This window comes from Hyperolius riggenbachi, chromosome 4, assembly GCF_040937935.1.
Source record: "Hyperolius riggenbachi isolate aHypRig1 chromosome 4, aHypRig1.pri, whole genome shotgun sequence".
In the NCBI taxonomy this organism is placed as follows: Eukaryota; Metazoa; Chordata; class Amphibia; order Anura; family Hyperoliidae; genus Hyperolius; species Hyperolius riggenbachi.
In genome coordinates, this window is record NC_090649.1 from 119694222 (window position 1) to 119718876 (window position 24655).

General features: G+C 43.9%; 1 protein-coding gene across 2 annotated transcripts in view; it reads right to left on the reverse strand.

The window, feature by feature from the left end:
• LOC137570489 (galactose-3-O-sulfotransferase 2-like) overlaps window positions 1-18991 on the reverse strand; it is a 48098-nt gene extending 29107 nt beyond the window's left edge. For both annotated transcript variants that reach the window (XM_068279161.1, XM_068279160.1), the window contains exon 1: window positions 18836-18991. In XM_068279161.1, coding sequence (XP_068135262.1) covers window positions 18836-18864 — 29 coding nt within the window. In that variant the 5' untranslated portion in view covers window positions 18865-18991. The remainder of the gene's footprint in view (window positions 1-18835) is intronic.
• Window positions 18992-24655: the final 5664 nt, after the last annotated feature.

A 24655-nucleotide genomic window follows, 5' to 3' on the forward strand; every position in this document is an offset into this window, starting at 1 on the left:
CAAAGGGCGCCTGGTGTAGCCCATATATGCCAAATTCGGCTACAAAGGGCACCTGGTGTAGCCCATATATGCCATATAGTTTTAGTTTATAAAAAGGATGCTGTTATAGGCAAAATATGTTGGGCTATAAAAGGGCTCTAGATATAGCTGAGAAAAATGATTACTATGACCTAACTTCTCCCTACTCTCACACAGAACCCTCCCAAAAAATATGGGCTACAAAAGGGCGCCCTACTGTAGCCGAAAACCTTGTAGCCCAAAAAAATATGGGCTATAAAAGGGCGCCTTACTGTAGCCAAAAACCTTGTAGCCGAAAAAATATGGGCTACAAAGGGGCGCCCGCTTGCAGCCTATATCAAAACTCGGGCACCCTTTTCACCACCTTGTAACCCATATTTGCAGAGATAACATTTATGTCTATGGAGGCGCCCTTTTCATACAGGCAGCTCATGCTTTTTTTTCAACGTTGCTTAAAAGGAAATAAATATAGAAGCCTCCATATCACTCTCACCTCTGGTTCACTTGAAATAAATGTAGTAATTTACAATAAATATTAAAACGAAAAAAAAGAAAATTGGCTCTTGGGTGCGTATAGAAGTATCAAATTTTATTAATCAACAAACTACCATAAATTAAAATTCAGGACAAAGAATGACCTAAAACCACACCTACACATATATAAAAAAGATTACAACAACAAGAAGACACGGTGAAAAGCTCAGCACTGCTTACGTTGATTTATTGCTGATGCACTGGTGCACGGCCTGACGACCGTTTCACTTCAATAGCTTCTTCTGAGGCTTTGATGTGCACATCCAAGCCTCAGAAGAAGCTATTGAAGCGAAATGGTCCCCAGGCCGTGCACCAGACGGCACCCACTGCCCATCCCGCATGCCCTCCACTTTTGCACACAATAAGTATTACCTTGAATGTTATTTGTATTACACAAGATGAACTTTTTTGACAAGAATTGAATACAACTGCATCAGCAATAAATCAATGTTAGCATTGCAGAGCTTTTCACCGTGTCTTCTTGTTGTTGCAATATACTGCCTTGGTTCAGAGCATGCTGACAGTGTGCACACCGCAATCTGAGTCATCCTCTCCACGTGTGTTTGTTTCCATGTGCCAACCCACTACTCTTTGTTGTTATAAAAAAAGATTAGCATATGCTAGAAATAAGTATTACTCTTTTGGTCACTATTGATTCTGCTCAATTAAAGAAAAACCCTTCTGAGGCTGCAGTTCTCATTGAGGTGGAGCCTATATTTTAATATGAATTCGAAACTGATGTGCACATGAAGTAATGCTGAGATATACTATGAATAGTGTGATCTGTTCAAAGGAGCATGTGAAGATCAGTGGAGAGCAAATTAGCATCGATCCCAATTGCAGAGCGATGTCACCATTAAATGTACGATTCTTCAAAAGGTCCCAATCGCAGTCCAAGCTTAATATATGCTGTAATATGCAGTTGTAGTAATTCCGTCAGTTAATCAAGCAAAAGCATGCGTGTAGATGACCATACGCAAGCAGCGTGATTCGCAGGACACAAATGCAGCACAGATGATGGTCAGCAAGCATCAAGCCACCTGGATATCCAGATTAATAGCTCGGCTTGGTTAGCGCAACATTCCACATGCAGGCATTAAACAATATGTATATCTAGGTTAATAACTCAACGTAGCTGCAACATTCCACAAGCAGTTTGATAAAGTTCATGCAGTGTTCCTTAAAGGGACACTTAAGTCAAACAAAAAAAAATGAGTTTTACTCACCTGGGGCTTCCAATAGCCCCCTGCAGCTGTCCGGTGCCCTCACCGTCTCCCTCCGATCCTCCTAGCACCGCTGGCAGCCACTTCCTGTTTCGGTGACAGGAGCTGACAGGCTGGGGACGCGAGTGATTCTTCGCGTTCCTGGCCACAATACCGCCATCTATGCTGCTATAGCAAATATCATATACCACATAGCAGCATAGAGGGTGCTAATGTGTCTGGGAACGCGAAGAATCACTCGCGTCCCCAGCCTGTCAGCTCCTGTCACCGAAACAGGAAGTGGCTGCCAGCGGGGCCAGGAGGATCGGAGGGAGACTGGGAGGGCACCGGACAGCTGCAGGGGGCTATTAGAAGCCTTAGGTGAGTATAACTCATTTTTTTTGTTTGACTTAAGTGTCCCTTTAAGGGGTTTAGATGCAATTCAAGGATAGGCACAGCAGGCCGTCATAAGCTTGTGCAGATTGGATTGATAGACAAGTTGTAGAGCATATGCATGTTAGACCAGGCAGCTCTAAATGAGAATGTCCAGCACTATAGTTACCATACGTCATGTCAAAAGTCCATATAAAAGCTTCCACCTAGCAGGGTAGAGTGAGCAGGACCAAGCGACTCATATCCGACATGTTTCGCTGTTCACCATAACGGTCTCATCAGGGAAAGGTCTAATCTCTAGCTATTATTATTATTATTGTTTTGTATAGTGCCAGCATCTTCCGTGGCGCTGTACAATGGCATACAGGGAATAATAATATAAAATTAACAATACAACAGCTTCTACAAGACAAGAGTGGATAACAGCTAATGCAGTGAACAAATCAACTACATATTTTCACACAGGGGTGGAAGATAAGCACACAGCTTACACAGCATTGTGAGACAAAAGGGGAAGAGAGCCATGGCCAAAAGGCCTTGCAGTCTAAAGGTTTAAGGGATAGGACAGTAAAGGGAAGCTGTGTATGAGATGGTAGAAATGGTGGTCAGTGGATGAAGTGTCTTAGGTAGGAGTGTATGCTTGCCTGAAGAGGTGAGTTTTCAGATTGCATCTAAAGAGTAAGTGTGGATGAGTGACAGATGTGTTGAGGGAGAGTGTTCCAGAGGAGGGGAGAGGATCGAGAGAAGTTACTGTATGTAAGTGGGAGTGAGAAGAGTTGACCATAGAAGAAGACGGGAATATTGTTAGTGGAGCGGAGATAGCGTGTAGGATGGTATCTGTAAATAAGTTTATTTAGACTGGAAGGAGTTAAGTTGTGTAGAGCTTTGTAGGCGAGAGTAAGGATTTTAAATTGTATCCTGTGTGTAACTGGCAGCCAGTGAAGGGACTGACAGAGGGGGATTGGCTTGAAGAAGCGGAAGGAGAGGTGGTTGAGTCGTGCAAATAAGACGAGAAGCTACAAATATACTTACTGAGGTCCCCACTATATATGCCGGCATGACCGCGTCTCCTGCCTCCACGTCATCCCACAACTTCCGGCTACTAGACGATGACAGCTGCATCACCCCGCTGAGATACACATTCCCGACTCCTGAACTAACAGGAAGGAGGAATCGTGCATCACACCGTCCTGTACTGCAATGTCCAGTACCACTCGAACGCGCGTCCCCGCCCCCAGACAACAAGGAAAGAGGGGACGCGCCTTCCACCACTGCCAGAGCTCAATCACCACTCGAGCGCGCGTCCCCGCCCCCAGACAACAAGGAAAGAGGAGACGCGCGTTCCACCACTGCCAGAACTCAATCACCACTCGAGCGCGCGTCCCCGCCCCCAGACAACAAGGAAAGAGGGGACGCGCGTTCCACCACTGCCAGAGCTCAATCACCACTCGAGCACGCGTCCCCGCCCCCAGACAACAAGGAAAGAGGGGACGCGCGTTCCACCACTGCCAGAGCTCAATCCCCACTCGAGCGCGCGTCCCCGCCCCCAGACAACAAGGAAAGAGGGGACGCGCGTTCCACCACTGCCAGAGCTCAATCCCCACTCGAGCGCGCGTCCCCGCCCCCAGACAACAAGGAAAGAGGGGACGCGCGTTCCACCACTGCCAGTGCTCAATCACCACTCGAGCGCGCGTCCCCGCCCCCAGACAACAAGGAAAGAGGAGACGCGCGTTCCACCACTGCCAGAACTCAATCACCACTCGAGCGCGCGTCCCCGCCCCCAGACAACAAGGAAAGAGGAGACGCGCGCTCCACCACTGCCAGAACTCAATCACCACTCGAGCGCGCGTCCCCGCCCCCAGACAACAAGGAAAGAGGAGACGCGCGCTCCACCACTGCCAGAACTCAATCACCACTCGAGCGCGCGTCCCCGCCCCCAGACAACAAGGAAAGAGGGGACGCGCGTTCCACCACTGCCAGAGCTCAATCCCCACTCGAGCGCGCGTCCCCGCCCCCAGACAACAAGGAAAGAGGAGACGCGCGCTCCACCACTGCCAGAACTCAATCACCACTCGAGCGTGTGTCCCCGCCCCCAGACAACAAGGAAAGAGGAGACGCGCGCTCCACCACTGCCAGAGCTCAATCAGCACCCAGTCAGAGAAAGAATGACATACAATTGGAAGGGTAAGCAGAGACCCCAAGCATACAAATACCTCACAAGTTACTATACAGAGAAGATAAATGTGCATATCAATACTCTATGGGGATCTTCTATAGGAACTGTTTTGCTCTATATATGAATAATTGAGTCCAATAATGGATCTCATAATATCAACACTTAAAAATTCAATTTCATTTTATAAACAACTCTCTTGACCTATACAGTGTGCCTAAAATAAAGAATGAGAAACACAGAATGTGTAACCCAAGATGACAATAGCCAGGGACCGGAACAGTCAAGGCTAAGGGCGAGTGCCCTAAAGTGGAGAGACACTAAAAGGAAAAAAAGAGAAGAGAAAAGAAAAGGGGAGAGAAAAATCAAAAAAGATAATGAAAAACTAAGGTGGCAAGAAGGCTACATAGTGGACTGCGTCGTTCAATCCCTGTCCCCTGGAAGCTTCCAGAGTGAAGATCCACCATAATTCCAATTGGAGGAGATGTCTATCAACAGTAGTCATTTAAATACTGGCGTGTGTTTCAGACAGATTTTCTTTGTCTAATATTACTTGTTTAAAGACTAGGAAATCAGCAGCAATGGAGGAAAGCAGGAAGTAAATGTTTCACGATATCGTATAATACCTCCTTTATCTGTAATCTTATTTCAGGTCTGTAGGCATCTCTTACATATTATTCTTTGATATCCAGGCAAAGATAGCAGAGCTATTTTGATTCATCTATTAGGAATGGAAGTGTTATCTGCTGTAGTCAGGCAGAAAGTCAAAGAAAAAGTTTGCTTTTAGCAGGAAGACTGTACAGTAGAGCAAACAGTGGCATTCAAAGGTTAGAATGCTTGTAAAGGACATTTTGAAAATTGCACCCTGATAGCATTATAAATCTTGGCTGTAATAGTATAATGTTTGTCAAAACAATTATAATGCTAATATTAAAGGGACTCTACATAACATTCTGGACAGCCATACACACTGTACTGCATTGACCTTTTTGGAATAGAGGAAGCAGCAGGTTTCATCCAATCTAGGTCCCACCTCACTTTCTCCGTATGCTGCACAACATACTCATTAAATTTATTTGGGGAAACTCCCATCCGCAATTCTCTAGGCTTACTTTATATCTGTGCAGACAGAATGGTAGCCTGGGAGTTCATTTGATTGACCTCTATAAGGGCGCAAGAATGCCAGCGTGGATTGTATATGAAATCCCAGCGGCAGCTCTGCAAACGGTTCAGACTCTCATGTGGCTATCTAAAGGGCTTCGTCCTCGTATACTAAGAGTTATTCTCCAGCACTGTTTGGCGGTCTGGGACTTAGTCCGGTCGGTATTCAAGGGACCCTTTTTCACCTACTTGACCACTGATGTCCTTTATAAACAATCCAATGTTTATTCCTGACTATGAAAGTCCCAGCAGCTTTAGGTGGTGGAGAGAACATAACCTGGAACAGGTTAAAAACCTAGTTAATGAAGAGGGGCATCCTTACCTGGAATTGTCTCCATTAGGAGACTATCCCAGCAGATGGCCAGTGTCTTGGAGGACAGGACCTAAAAGTTGCATAAGATTTAGGATCCCTAGCGACGTTATGCTGGTCTCGCGTGGAGAGTAGTGGAGAGGTATTAGGTGGTCAAGCTCTGGTGTATCTTTACTCTAGATCTCAAGGCCGAGCCTGGGCGGGTGCTGCGGGTGCATTGCACCCAGGCGCCTGTCTCTGACAGGCGCCGCCTGGCCGCCGCTCACCCCTCTCTGGCCGCGGCTCCCTCCCCTCGCTACCTCCCTCCCTCTAGCCGCCGCGTCACTGCTCAGACCTTGATCAGGCGGCGACCAGTTGTGCGGGCGCTAGCACACGTGACCGCACTGATATGCGGAAGTGACATCACTTCCGCATATAGAGCAGGTGCGTCCGGTGCCCGCTCGTACTGGTCGGGTCGCCACTGATCCTGAGGTCTGCAAGGTGAGGGGGGAGCAGCAGCGGCTAGAGGGGGGAGCTCCCTGTCACTCACTACTCAAACGGGCTCCCTGTCACTCACTGCCTAAAGGGGCTCCCTGTCACTCACTACTCAAACGGGCTCCCTGTCACTCACTGCCTAAAGGGGCTCCCTGTCACTCACTGCCTAAAGGGGCTCCCTGTCACTCACTGCCTAAAGGGGCTCCCTGTCACTCACTGCCTAAAGGGGGTCCAGCCTGGCTACATATACTGGGGACACTGGCTGTTTGTCATTATGTGCATTTACTGGGGAAAAGCTGTCTCTTATTATGTGCATTTACTGGTGAAAAGCTGTCTCTTATTATGTGCATTTGCTGGTGAAAAGCTGTCTCTTATTATGTGCATTTACTGGTGAAAAGCTGTCTCTTATTATGTGCATTTACTGGTGAAAAGCTGTCTCTTATGTGCATTTACTGGTGAAAAGCGGTCTCTTATTATGTGCATTTACTGGTGAAAAGCGATCTCTTATTATGTGCATTTACTGGTGAAAAGCGGTCTCTTATTATGTGCATTTACTGGTGAAAAGCGGTCTCTTATTATGTGCATTTACTGGTGAAAAGCGGTCTCTTATTATGTGCATTTACTGGTGAAAAGCGGTCTCTTATTATGTGCATTTACTGGGGAAAAGCTGTCTCTCATTATGTGCATTTACTGATAAAAGGTTGTCTGTCATTATGTGCATTTACTGATGAACGGCTGTCTGTCATTATGTGCATTTACTGATGAAAGGCTGTCTCTTATGTGCATTTAGTGGGGAAATTTTGTCAGTAAAAATAATCTTTTGTCAGTAAAAAATAACGTGAAAGGTTAGCAACACTGGCAGGCTGCGCGGCGCAACGGGGAAGATACAGGCAGCCCACCTCACGCTTGGGCTTGGCGGGAGGAGGAGTCGACGACAGCGAGCGAGAGTAGGATGGCCGCAGGCAGCCATAAATACGCAGTGTGTGGCTGCGTCGCACTCGCAGAGCCTCTCAGCCTGAGTCAGTCCAGAGACTAGCAGACTAGCAGACAGGCAGCCAAAGCCAGCCAGGAGCAAGCCCATGGAAGAGGGGTAGGATGGGGTATCACATGCATGCGTAAAGAGGTGGAAGGTGTGGGTGTGATTAGGCAGGACATGGGTGTGGTTATGTAGTTGGGCGCGGTTAATTTAACCACTCCCATAGGCGCCAGAGAAAATCTTGCACCCAGGTGCCAGGCACCCCAGGCTCACCCCTGCTAGCTCTCCTCTTACTCTTGTTCGCTTCCCTTTTCTCATTTCCTCTTTCCATTTTATACTACTTCTGTATTGCTTTCCTATCTTCCTGTCCCTTTTGTTGGTCTTTAAGGCCCATAGGCAATGAATATGGTTGGAAACCTGAATTGTATGTAGTGCCTTAATGACTACAGTTTTTTTTTTTACTGCTATATTTCTCAAGTTCATGTGTTTCGCCTCTGTGCTACGCAGAGATCCTGTGAAATGTTATTTATGTTTAAAAAATAAAAAATTCCATAAACATATTGAAACATTCAGAAGGATCAGCAGGTTCTGGCAGGGCTGCTCTGCTCTGACCTGTCCCCAAGGCCAGATTTAAGCTTTTTCTGCTCCTAGTTCCGCCCCTCGTATGCAACAAGGAAATCCATATTGGCTCTCAATGGAAGACAGAGTTCAGTTAGTTAAAGTGTATTCGATTCTGTACTATGGTAGACATTCATATTGATCATTAGCTAGCTTTGAATTCTGTTAGCTTTGTACTGCCCACTATAACTCTGCGAATGCAGCTATTATTTAGATACCTCTCTGCCTGACACCCCCCTTCCCCACCACCTCTATGCTCTAGTCAGCTGGATGAAGATTTGCCTTTCTTGATCAATGTTCTATCAACAAATAATCAAACAGTGATGGAGATGGCCTCGGTTTTCAATAGTTTTTATAACATCAAATCTAATGAAATTCTAATGATTGGTTTATTAAAATTAAATAATAATGTATGTCTGGTTTTAAGGCTTGTACACGTGCCCAACGCATGTCTCCAGTCGGCAATCAGGAGCTGATCCCCTTGGACGACATCGCTGAGCCCTGTTGTACACACACGTGTCACCTGTGTAGCTGTGAGCTGCGACGAGTGGTGCATGCGGCAGGCTGGGGAGCAGCATGAACAATGGGATCGATGGGGTATCAGCATCGCTGGGGTTGAGTACATCTGTCCGGCGGATCGCTAGCGAGTTGGGCATGAGGAGTCGCCAGGTGCCATACACACACCTGCTTGACGGCTGAGGCGGTCGTTATCGGGTGTGTATATAAGTCAGGTGTGTACACAGCTTTACTTTAATTTGTAACCAACAAAGATTTTAGATAAGGTAATATGACAAAAAGCAAATATATTTCTTGATCCCAGCCAGGAAAGTGTGTATATTATCATTTCTTGATATCATGCCAGTGTTTGTTAGGCAAAAAACCTCAAGGTCAAGTGTGGTTCTGTAACTTTCCATTACTTAAGACTCTTACCTGAAATCTATTATAATGCCAAGCTTGACTTCAGATTGGAAGATATGGCCCATATCCAAAATAGTCTCTCTGAAGGTGCCCACTAGGAATACAATCCTGATTGTACAATCTTAACACTTGTATGTATTTGAGGGACTACTAAGATATCCATGAAAGTATATTGACTCTGTTTGCCTTCTTACCTTTACCTACAAAGATTTGCTAGAATTATACAATCAAAATTGTATAATTAGTGGGCACTTTACACTTAATTAAAGTACCCAGTAAGCTCATGGACACCCAGACCTGTTAAGAGTTTGTAAGAGACAAAAAAGAATTCCTGATGAGGAGGCGCCATTTTCGAAACAGCTATGGATATGCATCTGGCATTTAGGGACATAAACTGATGATTTGCATGTTCACTCAGTGATGCATTATGGGAGATTAAATAAGAGCTTTGGATTGGCTTTGGTAGGACATAAGCAATAAAAGCACACCTGAAGTGAGAGGGATATGGAATCTGAAATATGTATTTCCTGTTAAACAATGCACATTGCCTGGCTGCCCTGCTGATGCTCTTTCTCTAATACATTTAGCCATAGACCCTAAACAAGCATGTACAGTAGATCAGGTGTTACGACTTGAAGTCTGGCTGAATTGGCCGCATGCTTGCTTTGGGTGTGCAATTCAGACACTACTGAAGCTGCAGAGATCAGCAGGATAACCAGGCAACGAGTAGTGTATAAAAAGGTAATAAATATGGCAGCCACCATTTCCCTGTCACTTCAGCAAGGCAAGACATACAATTTTTCAATATTATCTGAAAGGAATAAAAAATGCTTAGTAGCAAATGAAAGGTAAGTTCTTAAAGGGAAAGTATTGGAAGTAGGAAAATTACCAAGAGAAAAGGGTGTAGGCAGCGCTTCCAAATACAGAAGGCTGCACCTGAATTGATTTAGCTGCAGAGAAGTGCAGAGCTCCAATGGACCATGTTACACAACATGCATTCAAACAGGTACAGCAATGGAGGGCGTTAGCTTCAGCAAATAATATGTGCACAAATCATTTCCTACTAGACTTCCCCCCGGCGTTGACGTGCCCCCTCGGGGAAGACCTACCACTAACCTGACATTAAAAGCATAACTTACCTGGTGCGACTTATCATACAATGGTATACACATCTCTTCAAGACTGACAAACAAAAATGACAGCGCTCACAGGCTGCAACTGGCTTATAAACCATCAAGGGGCGTGTACAGACCCCCAGGGGCTAAATACACGCCTTGAATCCAAATCAGATGCAAAATTATGCAAATTTAATGTGGTACATTACATGTGGTAGCCTGCATCCAATCTGCATTCAAATTTTAGATTAGGGACTAGCTCATAAATTAGCACTTAAATTTGCATAATTTTGCATCTGATTTGGATTCAAGGCGTGTATTTAGCCCCTGGGGGTCTGTACACGCCCCTTGATGGTTTATAAGCCAGTTGCAGCCTGTGAGCGCTGTCATTTTTGTTTGTAGGAAAATTACCAAGGATAAAGATTTGGGCAACTTTGACAAATACTTTGGCTATGTAACTGGGTCAGAGTATCTCAAGGTTCACTGATGCTTGTGGACAACAAAGACTAAAGGTGCCCATACACTCGTCAGATTGGCAGCAGATAGATAAGAAATGCATCTGATGATCTATCTGATGTGTTTTTAGAACATTTTTTACCAGGATAGAATTCCAATAGATTTCAGTTTGAAATCTATTGAAATTCGATCTGATGGCATTTTTTTTGCCATCAGATTTCCATTAAGGCCAATGCAAAATGATAAGCAATCTCATCAGATCGACCTAAATTTTCCACCCTGCCAGTTCGATGGAAATCCATCGAAATCGATCTAAATCGGCCATCGATCGGTCGATTGGCCAACAGATTTGCGAGCGATCGATCGATCTGGTTCGATCGGTCGGCCAGAAAATCGGCTGAGTGTATGGGCCCCTTAACCCAGGTTTCATTCCATAGATCAGATATGAATGATGTAGAACAAATTGCTGAAATAGGAGGTTCAGGAGGTCTCAATGTTCTTTCCAGAAAGAAAGCAAAGTAACACGGACTCTGTGCTACTTTGCTTGCCGCAACAAGACACTTATATTGTCCTGAAGGACTGGGGCTAAACCTGCAAAACACATCGTTTCTCAGCTTGTGCTGTCTGTTGACTTTCTCAAGGTAGGCCAACCTTTATGTTTTAAACCTATTTTAGAATCTTATTGTATCTGCTGCGCCTCCTCCCACTCATTAAAATTGCTGAAATAATAAATGCTGGTCATGGTAGTAGAATACACATTGCATTGCACCTTCCCGTGTAAAAGGATGTGTAGCGACATACCAGAATGCCCATGTAAACCCCTGTCCACAGCAAAAAGTACTGACAACGAAACTGGAGTATGAAGCAATTAAGAAGGTGACCTGGTTTGATGGGTCTCAGTTTCCTTGGCCTCCAACTCTCCAGATTTCAATTTGATTGAGCACTTGTGGGATGTGCTGGAAAACCAAGGCTGGTTCATGGAGACCCCCCTCTCACAACTGTTTCAAATTAAACGATCTCCTGGTAGCTCCAGAACACCTTAAAGCGAACCTGAACTGAAAATTAGAAGTCAAAATAAGTATACACAAGTCATACTTACATCCCGTGTAGTCTACTCCTCAATCTTTTCTCCTCTACCTGTTTCTCCACTGCGATCAATGGAATTCTCTGTCCTCCATTTTGAAAATGGCCACTACCCCGTAACAGCTTCCTGGTCAGCACATGGTTAAACTGTAATATCGCTCACTTGAGCCATAGGGAAACATGGTCATTACTTTGCTCATCAGTTGACCTTTCAGCGATAACTGACAGCAACGGATATAAACCTGATTGCAACTGATACATTTCAATTCTGACAAAATCTTGTCAGAACTGGAAGGAATCATTGTAATTTGAAAATGGTGAGCTTCTGAGAGGAACTGATGGCAAGGTAAGTATATAATATTACTTTGCAGATACATCATGTGTTTATTTTAAATAAATTTACTCAGTTCAGGTTGCCTTTAAGAGGTTTTGTGAAGTTCTGGCCTCAGTGGGTCTGAGCTGTTTTGGTAGTGCGCGGGAAACTACACAATTTAAATTTTGTACACATGATCAATAGCCTTTGCTTGAGATAATTGTTTGATGCCATGACAGTGGAGAATCTAGAATGTATACAGCTGCCCCATAATATTGTTCAGCAATCCCTCCCAAGTGGATCGCTAAATGATCAGTGACAAATAAGGCAAATCTGCTCTTACTTATCCACCTTACTGGATGTCACTCGGTCATGCGCTGCACCACCATCCCTTCTCTCCTCACCATTGAGCAGTATACATTGCCTGGTTATAAACAAACCGCATATCTTTACAGTGCTTGTTCCTCGCATTTAGCCTGGTGCTAGGCTTAATGGGGCCCTAAGCAACAATGACATGGGACCCATGTTATCTCACCCCATAAGAGGCAGACCCCCCCCAGATCTTGCATGTATCAAAAAAGGGTGCGGGATATAGCCGAAATTATAAGTTGTAATGTAAAACCATATTTTTCATTTAATAGCTTGTAAATGAAAATTTAGTGCTAAATAGGTTGCATAAACGGAAATTAAATGGCAAAATACCATCTATAACAACAAACGTATTCTGAAATGAAACATCAAATAGCGTCTATGACAAAAACTATATTTACATTTGAGTTAAGCATAGTAATAGAATGGTAGATTTTACAAGTATTTTACTGCAACTGTAGGCTCACACAGATCTATCCCTAACCCCTAGACCCCCCCTTTGTGTAAATATACATACTGTAATTTAATAATTTGAATATATTACATATATTGTGCTATAACTATACCTAACCCTACTCTCACACAGAACCCTCCCTGTACCTATCCCTAACCCCTAGACCCCCCTGGTGGTGCCTATCCCTAACCACCCCCCTGGTGGTGCCTAACCCTAAGACCCCCTGGTGGTGCCTAACCCTAAAACTCCCCTCGTGGTGCCTAACCCTAACCACCCCCCTGGTGGTGTATATTGTACTGTAACTATACCTAACCCTACTCTCACACAGAACCCTCCCTGTACCTATCCATAACTCCTAGACCCCCCCCTGGTAGTGCCTAACCCTAACCACCTCCCTGGTGGTGCCTAACCCTAACACCCTCCTGGTGGTGCCTAGCCCTAAGACCGACTGGTGGTGCCTAACCCTAACCATCCCCCTGGTGGTGCCTAACCCTAAATCTCCCCTGGTTGTGCCTAACCCTAACCATCCCCCTGGTGGTGCCTAACCCTAACCATCCCCACTGCACAAAAACCCATATTTACAATAATATATTTAATCCTTAAAATACTTCACTATAAATAACATGAATAGAATCATTTATATATTTATAATTAAATAAATAGCATTAAAAATGTATATATTTGTAATAAAATAAATAGCCTTAAAATTACGTACACATTAATAATATTATAAATAGAAAAAGGTATATATATATATATATATATATATATATATATATATATATATATATATATATATATATATAATAAAAATAAATAGCCTTACAATCACAAATGCATTAAAAATCTTAAAATAACAGTAATATTAAAAGCGACATATCAGTAAGTTAATAAAACTATAATTGACGCATTATAAGTGTAAAAAACAATAAAACAATAAAAAAAAAAACAATAAACCTTACTCTGTAAACGAAAACTTTTGTTAACACGATCCCTGCAACTGCTATTTTTCGGGCGCCCAATTTTCCTGTGGGGCGCCCAATAGCCGATATTTTGCATTGCAGTCTATGGCGGCGCCCTTTTTGTCCACTAGCCATATGCGCCATTTTTTACTGCTTCCCCAAATCTTCCCCCCCGCCTCAAGTTTATAGTGGTCTCCAGCAGAGTATATGGCAGCAGAGCGACTTCATCTGTCTGGCCAGCATACTCCTCCATCAGTCTGCATGCTTCCTACCTTCATACCCACCGACAGCTTTTCTCAGTGTCCCGGAGCATGTCTCTTATGTAACATGCCACTGAGTCACTGACACTAAAAACAGGGGTGGAGGCGCCCAATGCATAAAAGATAGGCTAATAAGCTGTTAACCTTATACCCAGAGAGGTAATCTTACCTCTCTTGAAGAATTTGGACCAGACTATTGAAAAAGGTCTTTTAATCGAGCACATAAAATTGACAGCGCGCTTCGCGGGTGCTTGCCCACTTCCTCAGGTCAGTGAAAAAGCACTGAGGTTCACAGAGAGGCGCTCATGCTTGCTACACAGCCATAGCAGTTAAGGCACCTGTTTTTTCACTGACCTGAGGAAGCGGACAAGCACCCGCGAAACGCGTTGTCAATTTTATGTGCTCGAATAAAAGACCTTTTTCAATAATCTGGTCCAAATTCTTCAAGAGAGGTAAGATTACCTCACTGGTTATAAGGTTAACAGCTTATTAGCCTATCTTTTATGCATTGGGCGCCTCCACCCCTATTTTAAGTGTCTTGTCACACCTCCTTTAGAGGTGATAGTTTTTTAGTTGTCCTAAAGAACTTCTGGAGTGCGACCACCCAGTTCCTGTCACAGATCTGGAAAACCGAATGGGGACGGTTAATTTCCTGACTGCTCCGACGGTGGTTGCAAGGATTTGCAACCCGCCTTTGTGAGTATATACATCCTTAGCTATTTGCTTTTCTGAATCTTAAACAATTCTGCACCATTGGGCTCCTGGTCTCCTTTTGTCTTTTAGATGAACATGGGGTTGTTACAATCACAGGAACTATCAACATAAGCTATCCACTGAGTCACTGAGAACATGTGGCCAGTAGGAAAGGCAGGAAGCACACAGACTGATGGAGAAGTGCGAAGTGACATCTTTATTCAACCAAAAGGCCTGATTTACCAACTTTTGGGATAAAAATGATTGATTATACAGAAAACTCAAATATAATCTTCTTCGATGGAAATCATTTGATCTATTGGACATGGTGGGAAATTATGATCAATTTTTAGGAACAAAAAAAAAAATAGTGAATTATAGATAGGGGTGACTTTCCAAACAATGGCCTCAATTCACTAAGCTTATCTCCTGTCTTTAACCTCCCTGGCGGTAAGCCCGAGCTGAGCTCGGGCTATGCCGCGCAGGAGGATTTCTCAGGCCCTGCTGGGCCGATTTACTTACTTTTTTTTTTTGCAACACGCAGCTAGCACTTTGCTAGCTGCGTGTGCATTTCGATCGCCGCCGCCCCGCGCTCGATTGCAGTAGTTCGCCTCGCCACGCCGCCCCCCCCCAGACCCCGTGCACTGCCTGGCCAATCAGTGCCAGGCAGCGCTGAGGGGTGGATCGGGACTCCCTTAGACGTCACGACGTCCATGACGTCGGTGACGTCATCCCGCCCCGTCGCCATGGCGAGGGGGGAAGCCCTTCAGGAAATCCCGTTCTTTGAACGGGATTTCCTGATCAAAGATCGCCGGAGGCGATCGAAGCAGGCGGGGGGATGCCGCTGTACAGCGGCTATCATGTAGCGAGCCCTAGGCTCGCTACATGATATAATTAAAAAAAATAAAAATAGTGTTGCGCTGCCCCCTGGCGGTTCCTAATAGACTGCCAGGGAGGTTAATAACGTTTCTAGAGTTATCACCATGGTGATGAGGCATGTCGTATTCAGGAAACATTTTACCTCAGGCAAACCTAGAGTTAACTCTATTGTGTTTAAATTAACTCTTCAATCCTTAAAATTACTCCAGAATTCTTAAGTTAAAGACAGGCTGTTAATTAACTGTGTGTGAAAATAACTACAGAGGAGGTAATTTAACTACAGAGGAGGCAACTTAACTACAGAGGAGGTAACTAAACTACAGAGGAAATAACTTAACTACAGAGGAGGTAACTTAAGGAATGAAGAGATAAGATAACTCTCTCACTGTGTGGTGGCAAGTTTTCTCTTGCCTTATTATCTCCAGCATGATCTGAGTGAATTGAGGCCATAGATAAGTTATCTTATCTCTTCATTCCTTAAGTTACCTCCTTTGTAGTTAAGTTACTTCCTCTGTAGTTAACTTACCTCCTCTGTAGTTAACTTACCTCCTTTGTAGTTATGTTCACACGCAGTTAATTAACAGCGTGTCTAACTTTAGAATTCTGGAGTTATTTTAAGGATTGAAGAGTTAACTTAAAGACAGAAGCGTTAACTTTAGGTTTGCCTGAGGTAAAATGTTTTCTGAATACTACATGCCTCATCACCATGGTGATAACTCTAGAAACGTTATTAAAGTCAGGAGATACGCTTAGTGTATTGAGGCCAATATATTCAATCAAGGAAATTGATTGAATTTTAAAGATCTACAGAACAAATAAAAAATGGTATGGTGTATGGCCACCTTGAGACTGCTGAGTTATTGCATGGCTAATAGCACACCTAGGGCTTGATTCATTAAGACAAATAGCGTGCCTTATCAGAGTTGGAATAACATGCCTTTTCAGAGTTAAAACGTCTTATCAGATTAGCATAGTGAGTGCTACAAACTTATGCCTGCTAATTGGCAATGACCAGAGCTCCACATGCCCTGCCCTGAGCCCTTGTGGGTCCAATCACTTTAAAGGACATTATCCCTGCACTTTGATTGGCCCAATAGGCTGCCTGTCACTTGACAGGAAACTTGACAGCCAGCCTATTGGGCCAATCAGGGGCTCAGGGCAGGACGAGTGGAGCTCTCGTCATTGCCAATTCACAGGCATACGTTCGTAGTGCCTGTTATGCTACTCTGATAAGGCGTGTTAATTCTGATAAGACATTTTAACTCTGATAAAGTGTGTTAACTCTGATAAGCCATGCTATTTGTCTTAGTGAATCAAGCCCTTAGAGGTATATTTACCAAACAATGACAATTTTAATGTTGTCCCCTACTAAAATGTGTTAAATGAGGACCACAATGGCTCTGAGCTATCCAGTGCAATAATAATAATAATAATTCCTATATTTGTATAGTGCTTTTCTCCTGTCAGACTCAAACCACTTGCAAGGCAGCCACTAAAGCGCACACATTAGTCAGCAGCAGTGATAGGGAGTCTTGCCCAAGAACTCCATACTGCATAGGTGCTGACTTACTGAATAGGAAGAGAATATTGGTTAAAGACAACATCTCTGACACAGATGAACACCTGGCAAACCCATTCAGCAAGGAGTTCTTGGGTAAGACTCCCTAACGCTCCATGGTGGCTTATTGAGTGCGCCCTTGATGGCAGCAACTCTCCAGCGCTTTCAGTCAAAAAGGAGAAAACCACTATACAAAATGTTAACATTATTTATATTATTTTTATTACTATGGTGGGGTGTAAAGAAATTTGCCTGGCAGCTGTTACTTAAAGGGGAACTGAAGAGAGAGGTATATGGAGGCTGTCATGTTTATTTTCTTTTAAACAATACCAGTTGCCTGGCAGCCCTGCTGGTCTATTTCTCTGCAGTAGTATCTGATTAAAACCAGAAACAAGCATGCAGCTAGTCTTGTCAGATCAGACTTGTAAGTCTGAACCACTGAAACACCTGGTCTGCTGCATGCTTGTTCAGGGGCTATGGCTAATAGTATTAGAGGCAGAGGATCAGCAGGGCTGCCAGGCAACTGTTATTGTCTAAAAGGAAATAAACATGACAGCCTCCATATACCTCTCTCTTCAGTTCCCCTTTAACCAGAATGTGCAATATTCAGCTGGTATTTTTGAAGGTCTTCCTCGTTACATCAAGCACAAAGCCCCTTATTCAATTCATTTTTTCTCCTGAATTTTCTCCAAGGTGATGTCAGGGCCGGTTCTAGCTACAATGGGACCCTGGGTCAAAAGTAACTTCAGCCCCCCCCCCCCCCCCCCTTCCAACCAAATCACCCCCAGGGATCCTGAGTTGGCTGCCAGGCCTCATCCAGTCTCCCCTCTCCATCACATAATATCGTTAGGTGTCCATCACACAATATTATTAGGTGTCCATCACACAATATCGTTAGGTGTCCATCACACAATATTATTAGGTGTCCATCACATGTCCCCTCAAATCATTTTTGGGGTTCCATTATTCACCTCCGCCTTTTCCTATACAGAGTAAACACACAGCATCCCCGCTGTCATGGGTCATGGGAGGAGGGGCAGCTTGGGGGGGCCCACAGGCTCTGGGGCCCTAGGGCAATTGCCCCCTTTGCCTCTATGGAAGCTCCGGCCCTGGGTGAGGTTTTGAAATTTATCAATAAAACACCCTTTAAATGACCAGCATGCAAGAAAATACTCAGAATAATGTTTTCAGTCATGTTTCACTTACTTTAAAGGGAACCTAAACTGAGAGGGATATGGATGTTTCCTTTTAAACAATACCAGTTGCTTGTCGGTCCTGCTGATCTCTTAGCTGCAGTAGTATCTGGATCTCACACCTGAAACAAGCATGCAGCTAATCCAGTCTGACTTCAGTCAGAGCACCTGATCTGCATGCTTGTTCAGGGGCTGTGGCTAAAAGTGTTAGAGACACAGGATCAGCAGGAGAGCCAGGCAACCCGTGTTATTTTAAAAGGAAAAAAAAAAGGAAAAATCCATATCCTTCTCAGTTTAGGTTCCCTTTAAGGACCCATTTCCACTAGCCCGTGTGCATCCTGCGAGGCGCGCAGCAGCACTTCCTTCCTGTGGAGCTTAGCTAAAATGCAGCTAAAGATGATGCTTTGGTAAGAAAAACAAAGTTCTGATGCTGTGAAACTGTTAAAGAAACACCAAGCCTTTCCAGTTCTGCTGAGTAGATTTTTAGTCCGGAGGTTCACTTTAAGAACTTTTTTCCACTGCAGATTGCTAAAATTTATTTTAAACAAAAAACAAAAAATGATCTCAGAGGAGAAAAAGTGAATTATATATCTAGTGATATGGCGAGAGTCTACACTACTGATCAGCCACATAACATAATTAGCTGAGAAAGCAAATAAAACATACAGCATTGTGTAAGTTACTCAGCAACAGTCTCACGGCTCAGGGTCACTCTGCACTCACCTGCATTGCACATCTTGCTTGGATTTCATGCCTGAGATTGATCTTCACAGCAGTCATCAGTAAACCATTTGGTTACTTTCTCTTCTGCGAGAATCTGTATAACTTTCTCCTGTTACCAGCTCCCATATGTCTGATCTGATTCCTGAGTTTACCTGACATCCATATCATCAGGTAAGCGCACACCCCTCTCACTACTACCGTCTACAATAACTAGTTCACTCCCACAAGTGCTGAAATCTGTTCCAGGTTCCCAAAGCCACAGCCCAAGGGCAACAGCTAGAGAATGTGCATCTGTTCCCTTATCCGTGAGTGCTGCGTAATATGCCAGGACTATATAAATACAGGAAATATATGTGGTACAGTTAAACACATTTGGTTTATTTAAATTTTGCTTTGGAACAATAAGGAGTCATATGAAGAGAAGACCGAATTTCAAGGGTGTGTCCTTTTTCATCAAGAACATGGAAAGACACTCCAGTCACGCAAATATTGCTAGATAGCGATATACCTCTAGCCTTGGAAAGCCATGTCCTTGGTCTCAATTCACTAAGCATTACGGCATTCGGTAATGCAGAAAACAGCTGATTTTACCAATCACCTTGAGGAATGCCAATTCGTTAAACCTATTACGGCACTGAAAAATTACTGACTAGTGAGGTAAATTACAAACTTGTGCGGTAAATACCTCAAGAAATGACAAAAAAATTGCAATTCACAAGATTAAGGCCCCTTTCACACTGGGGCGTTTTCATTGCATCGCGTTACCACAGGGTAATGCTCGGCAATGAAAGTCTATGGGGCCTTTCATACTATGCTGGAGCGATGCGCTGGAAGTGACTTTACACAGCACGACCGACACTAGGGCATCTGTGCACTGGTGGCTCGCTTGTGCGGTGACGTGCAATGGACCGGAAGTCATGTAAGTCGATGACAGCGCATTCTATATACTGGTATACAGAAGAGCTCCCTCTAGTGGCCACAGCACATCTAAAGGGATGCCGGGGATGCACTGGACATAAAACACCTGACTCATGCACAACACTAGTGGGAAGACTACTTACTATTATAGAAAGAACAACCAAAAGTCGCACTAGTATATAAATATAAAGCCCTTTATTAATCACAATGGGGACAATTACAAACATTTAAAAGAAAGAAGGAATTCCTGGTCCATTATATTGAACGATTGCAAGCTTAAATGTATAAGATTGTACTATGGACTTCTATGATTATTTGTTATTCTTTTTCTTGAAAAACCCAATGAAAAATATTGAAATAAAAGAAAGAAGGCAGGGTTACAATGAAACTGCATAAAAATAATATAGGGTAGTGAGTGCATATATTATCATTTAACCACGTATGCAGTATATCTACGCCCCACAAGACTGTAGTTTTTTGCCCAGGAGCGTAGACATGCGGCTATTGCCGCAAACGGCCGCTGCTCGCTCCCGCCTGGGTACTCGTCGCCGCCCGTTAGAAGGGAGATCAATCAATGAGAACGCAGTTGACAAATGAGAATGGCTGCCCCGCAGGCGGGTCTGATGAACCGTCGCTTGCAGGAATCAGGCGTATGTACGCTCCTTTAGGAGAAAACTTAGGAGAAAAAGTTAATTGCATATGGGCAATGGTCCTTTACCTTACCTATTCTACTACGTTATGTATTAAAAAAGTTTTAAGCAGAAATTGCCGACCATTGATCTCATGGTGGCCACAGCTGCTAGCTTTGTACAGCTAGATACAGTGCAAAGCTATGCAAACATTGATTGCATATTGCTTCCCCCCACATCCCGACCCCCTCGCCTCCACACTTACACCAGGATCGATAAGATGAAAACCGATCGATCAAAGATGCCATAATTATAGTTTATTTTCATTAGATTCTATAATTTCCAGTAATCCCCTGATTCTTTTTAGGAAAATGCCGCGCCGCCCAGCCATGCCCGTGCCACAGAGCCCCCACCTTGCGTGCATTCGCTCCCCTTCCTCTCTCCTTTCTTCCCAACGTGAGCGCAGTAGGCGGCAGTTGTAATATGTGCGCACAGCACTGTGTCCACCCCGTGCATATTACAACTGCCTTTTAGTTATATAGATATCAGAGGCACTCATGCAAGGATCAATAAATCAAAAACCGATCCATCAAAACTGCCATAATAATATATTTTCATTAGATTCTATAATTATATCTGACTTTCTGTGTAAATTAGATTTTATAATTATATCTGATCTTATGTGTAAATTATCAGTAGATTCTTTACTTATATCTGATCTTATGAGTAATCTGTAATAATATCAGATGGTGTATAGGTACTCTTGACATTAGACATGCTTGATGCTTGCATGACACTCCACCATTGCAGTTGAATCAGTAGTTTATTAATGCTGAACAGAGTATAAATTTGAAAGGCACAGAAAGGAATACTATTTGACTAGACAAAGGTGTATTGTATACTAATGAGATAATGCCTAGCGGCAACATGCAAGTTACAGATTGGAGTCGAAATGTCTGGTAGTTTGTTGATATAAGAAACAATGCAGCATTAAAAAGTTTAAAAATGTGCGAACGAATAAAGAAAGATACTTATCGATTTTTCCATTTCAATTCCTGCAGATTTGAGTCATCAGATGGGAGTCCTTCCTCCCAAAATGTCTGATCGATCAAACGTCAACTGAAAAAATAATAATTTAAAAGTATTGATTGGGAAGGACGGAAAATTTAGGCAGATTGGGGGCAGGGCAGGAGTGGCGTTGATCAATAGGCCATAGTCTTGCAGAGCATCGAACGTGTAGCGCCGCAATTCGGTCGATTTTTAATAGATTCCATGCTTGAATTTATTGAAAATTGATGGGTTTTGTGAGATGGGAATCAATTTATCTCTAAATTGATTCTGGTCAGAGAGGAGTCAGTCATTTCGCCATATCGGGTGGCAATCTATATAAGTCCCCTGATGAGTCACGCCCTGTGACGAAACGTGTAGGGCGGAGCTTGGATGCACGCACGTACGCTACAAAGCAAGGGCGATCTCCTATAACCGGGCGGCGGACGCGCTGATGTTGTGGTGGAGTAAGATATTATATGTGATACACTTCTGTACAATAATTCACACTGTATGTAGACTCTGTTAGCAGGGATTTTAACTTTTAAATAAATAGGATTACTCTATGTTTACCTTTTACATTGGTCTCAGGAGACTTATTGGAGGCAATGGCTGCCAGTGATTACGCTTGATAAAGAGTTTACTGCGGTTAAGCGGCCATTCTATGGTGAGCTGCTGGTGCTATCTCTATCTGTGGTTGGGCATTATAATCACTATTTCTGGAGATGTGTGAAGTTGCATCAAGGGTGTTTTATATCCTAACGTTACACCCTATGTTTGTGTATCTCTCTCTGCTTCCATTACATGTTGTGTCGCTGGATGGCTTGAGGATCTCAAGCGCAGCAGTATTGGGGATAAATCTATATGTAAACAGCCAGCTTTGGGAGTGAAAATGGATGTAAGGACCCTTTTGCCAATCGTGGAGACTTTTTTTCACTGGTGTGATTTGATTTTTTCCCAAATAGTAACGAGCCGCATGTTGCATTTTCTCTGCATTAGTAATTGATCAAAATCTTTTCTTCTCATTGGAAAATGTGGAGGAAATTGCACGATAATTGCACCAAAAGGAGTCCAGTCCATACCATCTATAATTTATTTGGCACCTATAAATGAAAATTGTGCTAACTGGAATCGTACGGTTATAATGTCTTTCTCCCGATAGAGCTTCTGTGGGGTATTTAGGTATTGACTTACCCAGGATACTAAAAATGTATTGGTAAGTTCATATCTTCCAATGTTCAAATCTGTTCAAAACAATTATTCAAAACAATTGTGCAAGTCCACCATATGGGAGGATATGTGTAACGATCGGTGTCAGCACACAGAGAGAATCTGATTATTGGTGATCTGCAGTATCACCAAGAATACAGATTATACCTGATTATTGATGATCTGCAGAATCACCGATAATCTAAGTATAACTAACCTCTGGACACCTTTATAATGTGAGTGTTTGGTGCAACAGTAATGACTTTGAGTAAGACCACCTGAGGAGCAGGTGGTATCTGGCAGTATGGGCGATACTGCCTTCTGAGAAGTGCAAAAACCGTCCAACAGCCTGAGACCTCCAAAGGGGTGGAGTCCCAGGCTGAAGGTAGGGAGAACCTGTGAGTGAGTGACACCTGAAAGGTGGATGTCACTAGCAGGTCTGGAGACTATCTCTTAAGGAGAGAGATAGCTCTCAAGGTCGGGCAAGCCAGGTTGGCAACACACAGACAGACAAGGTACATAGATAGAAGGCTAATTCGGTATCCAAAGGCAGGCAGGGTTTGGCAACAGATAATCAGATATGCGTAGGTACCGAATCAAAAAGCAAAGGGATAATCAGGAATGCAATAGGTCATAACAGATATCAACAATGCCTAGCCTTGGGTGTGAGGTCCATGGTCTCTACACCCTGGAACTAGTCTGGAGTATAATATGATGGTACAGAGTATTCCTAGACTTGGGTGTGAGGTCCGTGGTCTCGACACCCTGGAACTAGTCTGGAGTATAACAGAATGATAACACAGAGTCCCTAATCTTGGGTGTGAGGTCCGTGGTCTCGACACCCTGGAACTAGTCTGGAGTATAACAGAATGATAACACAGAGTCCCTAATCTTGGGTGTGAGGTCCGTGGTCTCGACACCCTGGAACTAGTCTGGAGTATAACAGAATTATAACACAGAGTCCCTAATCTTGGGTGTGAGGTCCGTGGTCTCGACACCCTGGAACTAGTCTGAAGTATAACAGAATGATACACAGAAGTAATCTGGCTCAGTGTGAATTCCCAGGTCCTCCTGGTTCTAACACACTGTAGGATCTGACTAAGGTCTGAGTGCTTCCATGTAGTGTTCGCAACGGCAGACAACTTGAGACTGACCAGCAGTGACTATATATAGCGCGGCGCTCTCGGGCGCCACCCATCAACGATCAACCAATAGCCACTTGCTTTGAGGTCAGCTGACCAACCTGGTCAGCTGGTCCCTCCTTGTTTGTCATAAAGGTTCTGCCTCTCAGCGCGCGCGCGTATTCCTCAGCCTGTGTGAACTAACAGGCCCAGCCACACCAGACGCACGCTGCTGCGTGCAAACCGGCGCGCTGGATGCGGAATCAGCCGCCTTGCCGCCAGTACACGCGGCGGCTTTTCCACGTTTTATCACAATATGACAGCAATCCTGTTTTAACAGCAAATACCGTTATAAAGTCGTTTGTAACTGGTTTCTACTAAGTTAGCATAAATGGTACTCCTAAAGGTCCAGATCTTTTTCCTTTTTTATTTTAATATCATTTGGTTTAATGATAATATGCATGGAGTAGATGTAATTGTACATTAAATAAATTATAATATCTGTTTACTTAACTGGTTCTTGGTGGGGAAGGTTATAATGGTAATGGTCCATTACCAGGCTATATAATTATAAGCAATGTACCTGTTGTTAGTCTTGATCCCGCCAAGACCCAGGCAAAATCCTCCGCTTCCGGTTCTCGGTGCTTGTTCCCCGCTGATGATGCTGCCGGTGGCTCACAGGCCACACATTCTGATAGGTGGAGGGCGCGTTCTCAGTACGCCCTCCGCAAAGGTAAACAATAGTCAGCTGACTCCAGGTCAGCTAACAGAGCGGTGTCAGCTGACTTTACAGCTGACACCTAGGCAGGGCCTTGCTGTATGATTGGATGTGCGGGTGTGGCCGGCCACTGATTGGATGTAGAATTGTACTTTAACTTGCAGAGTGCTCCCAGTCA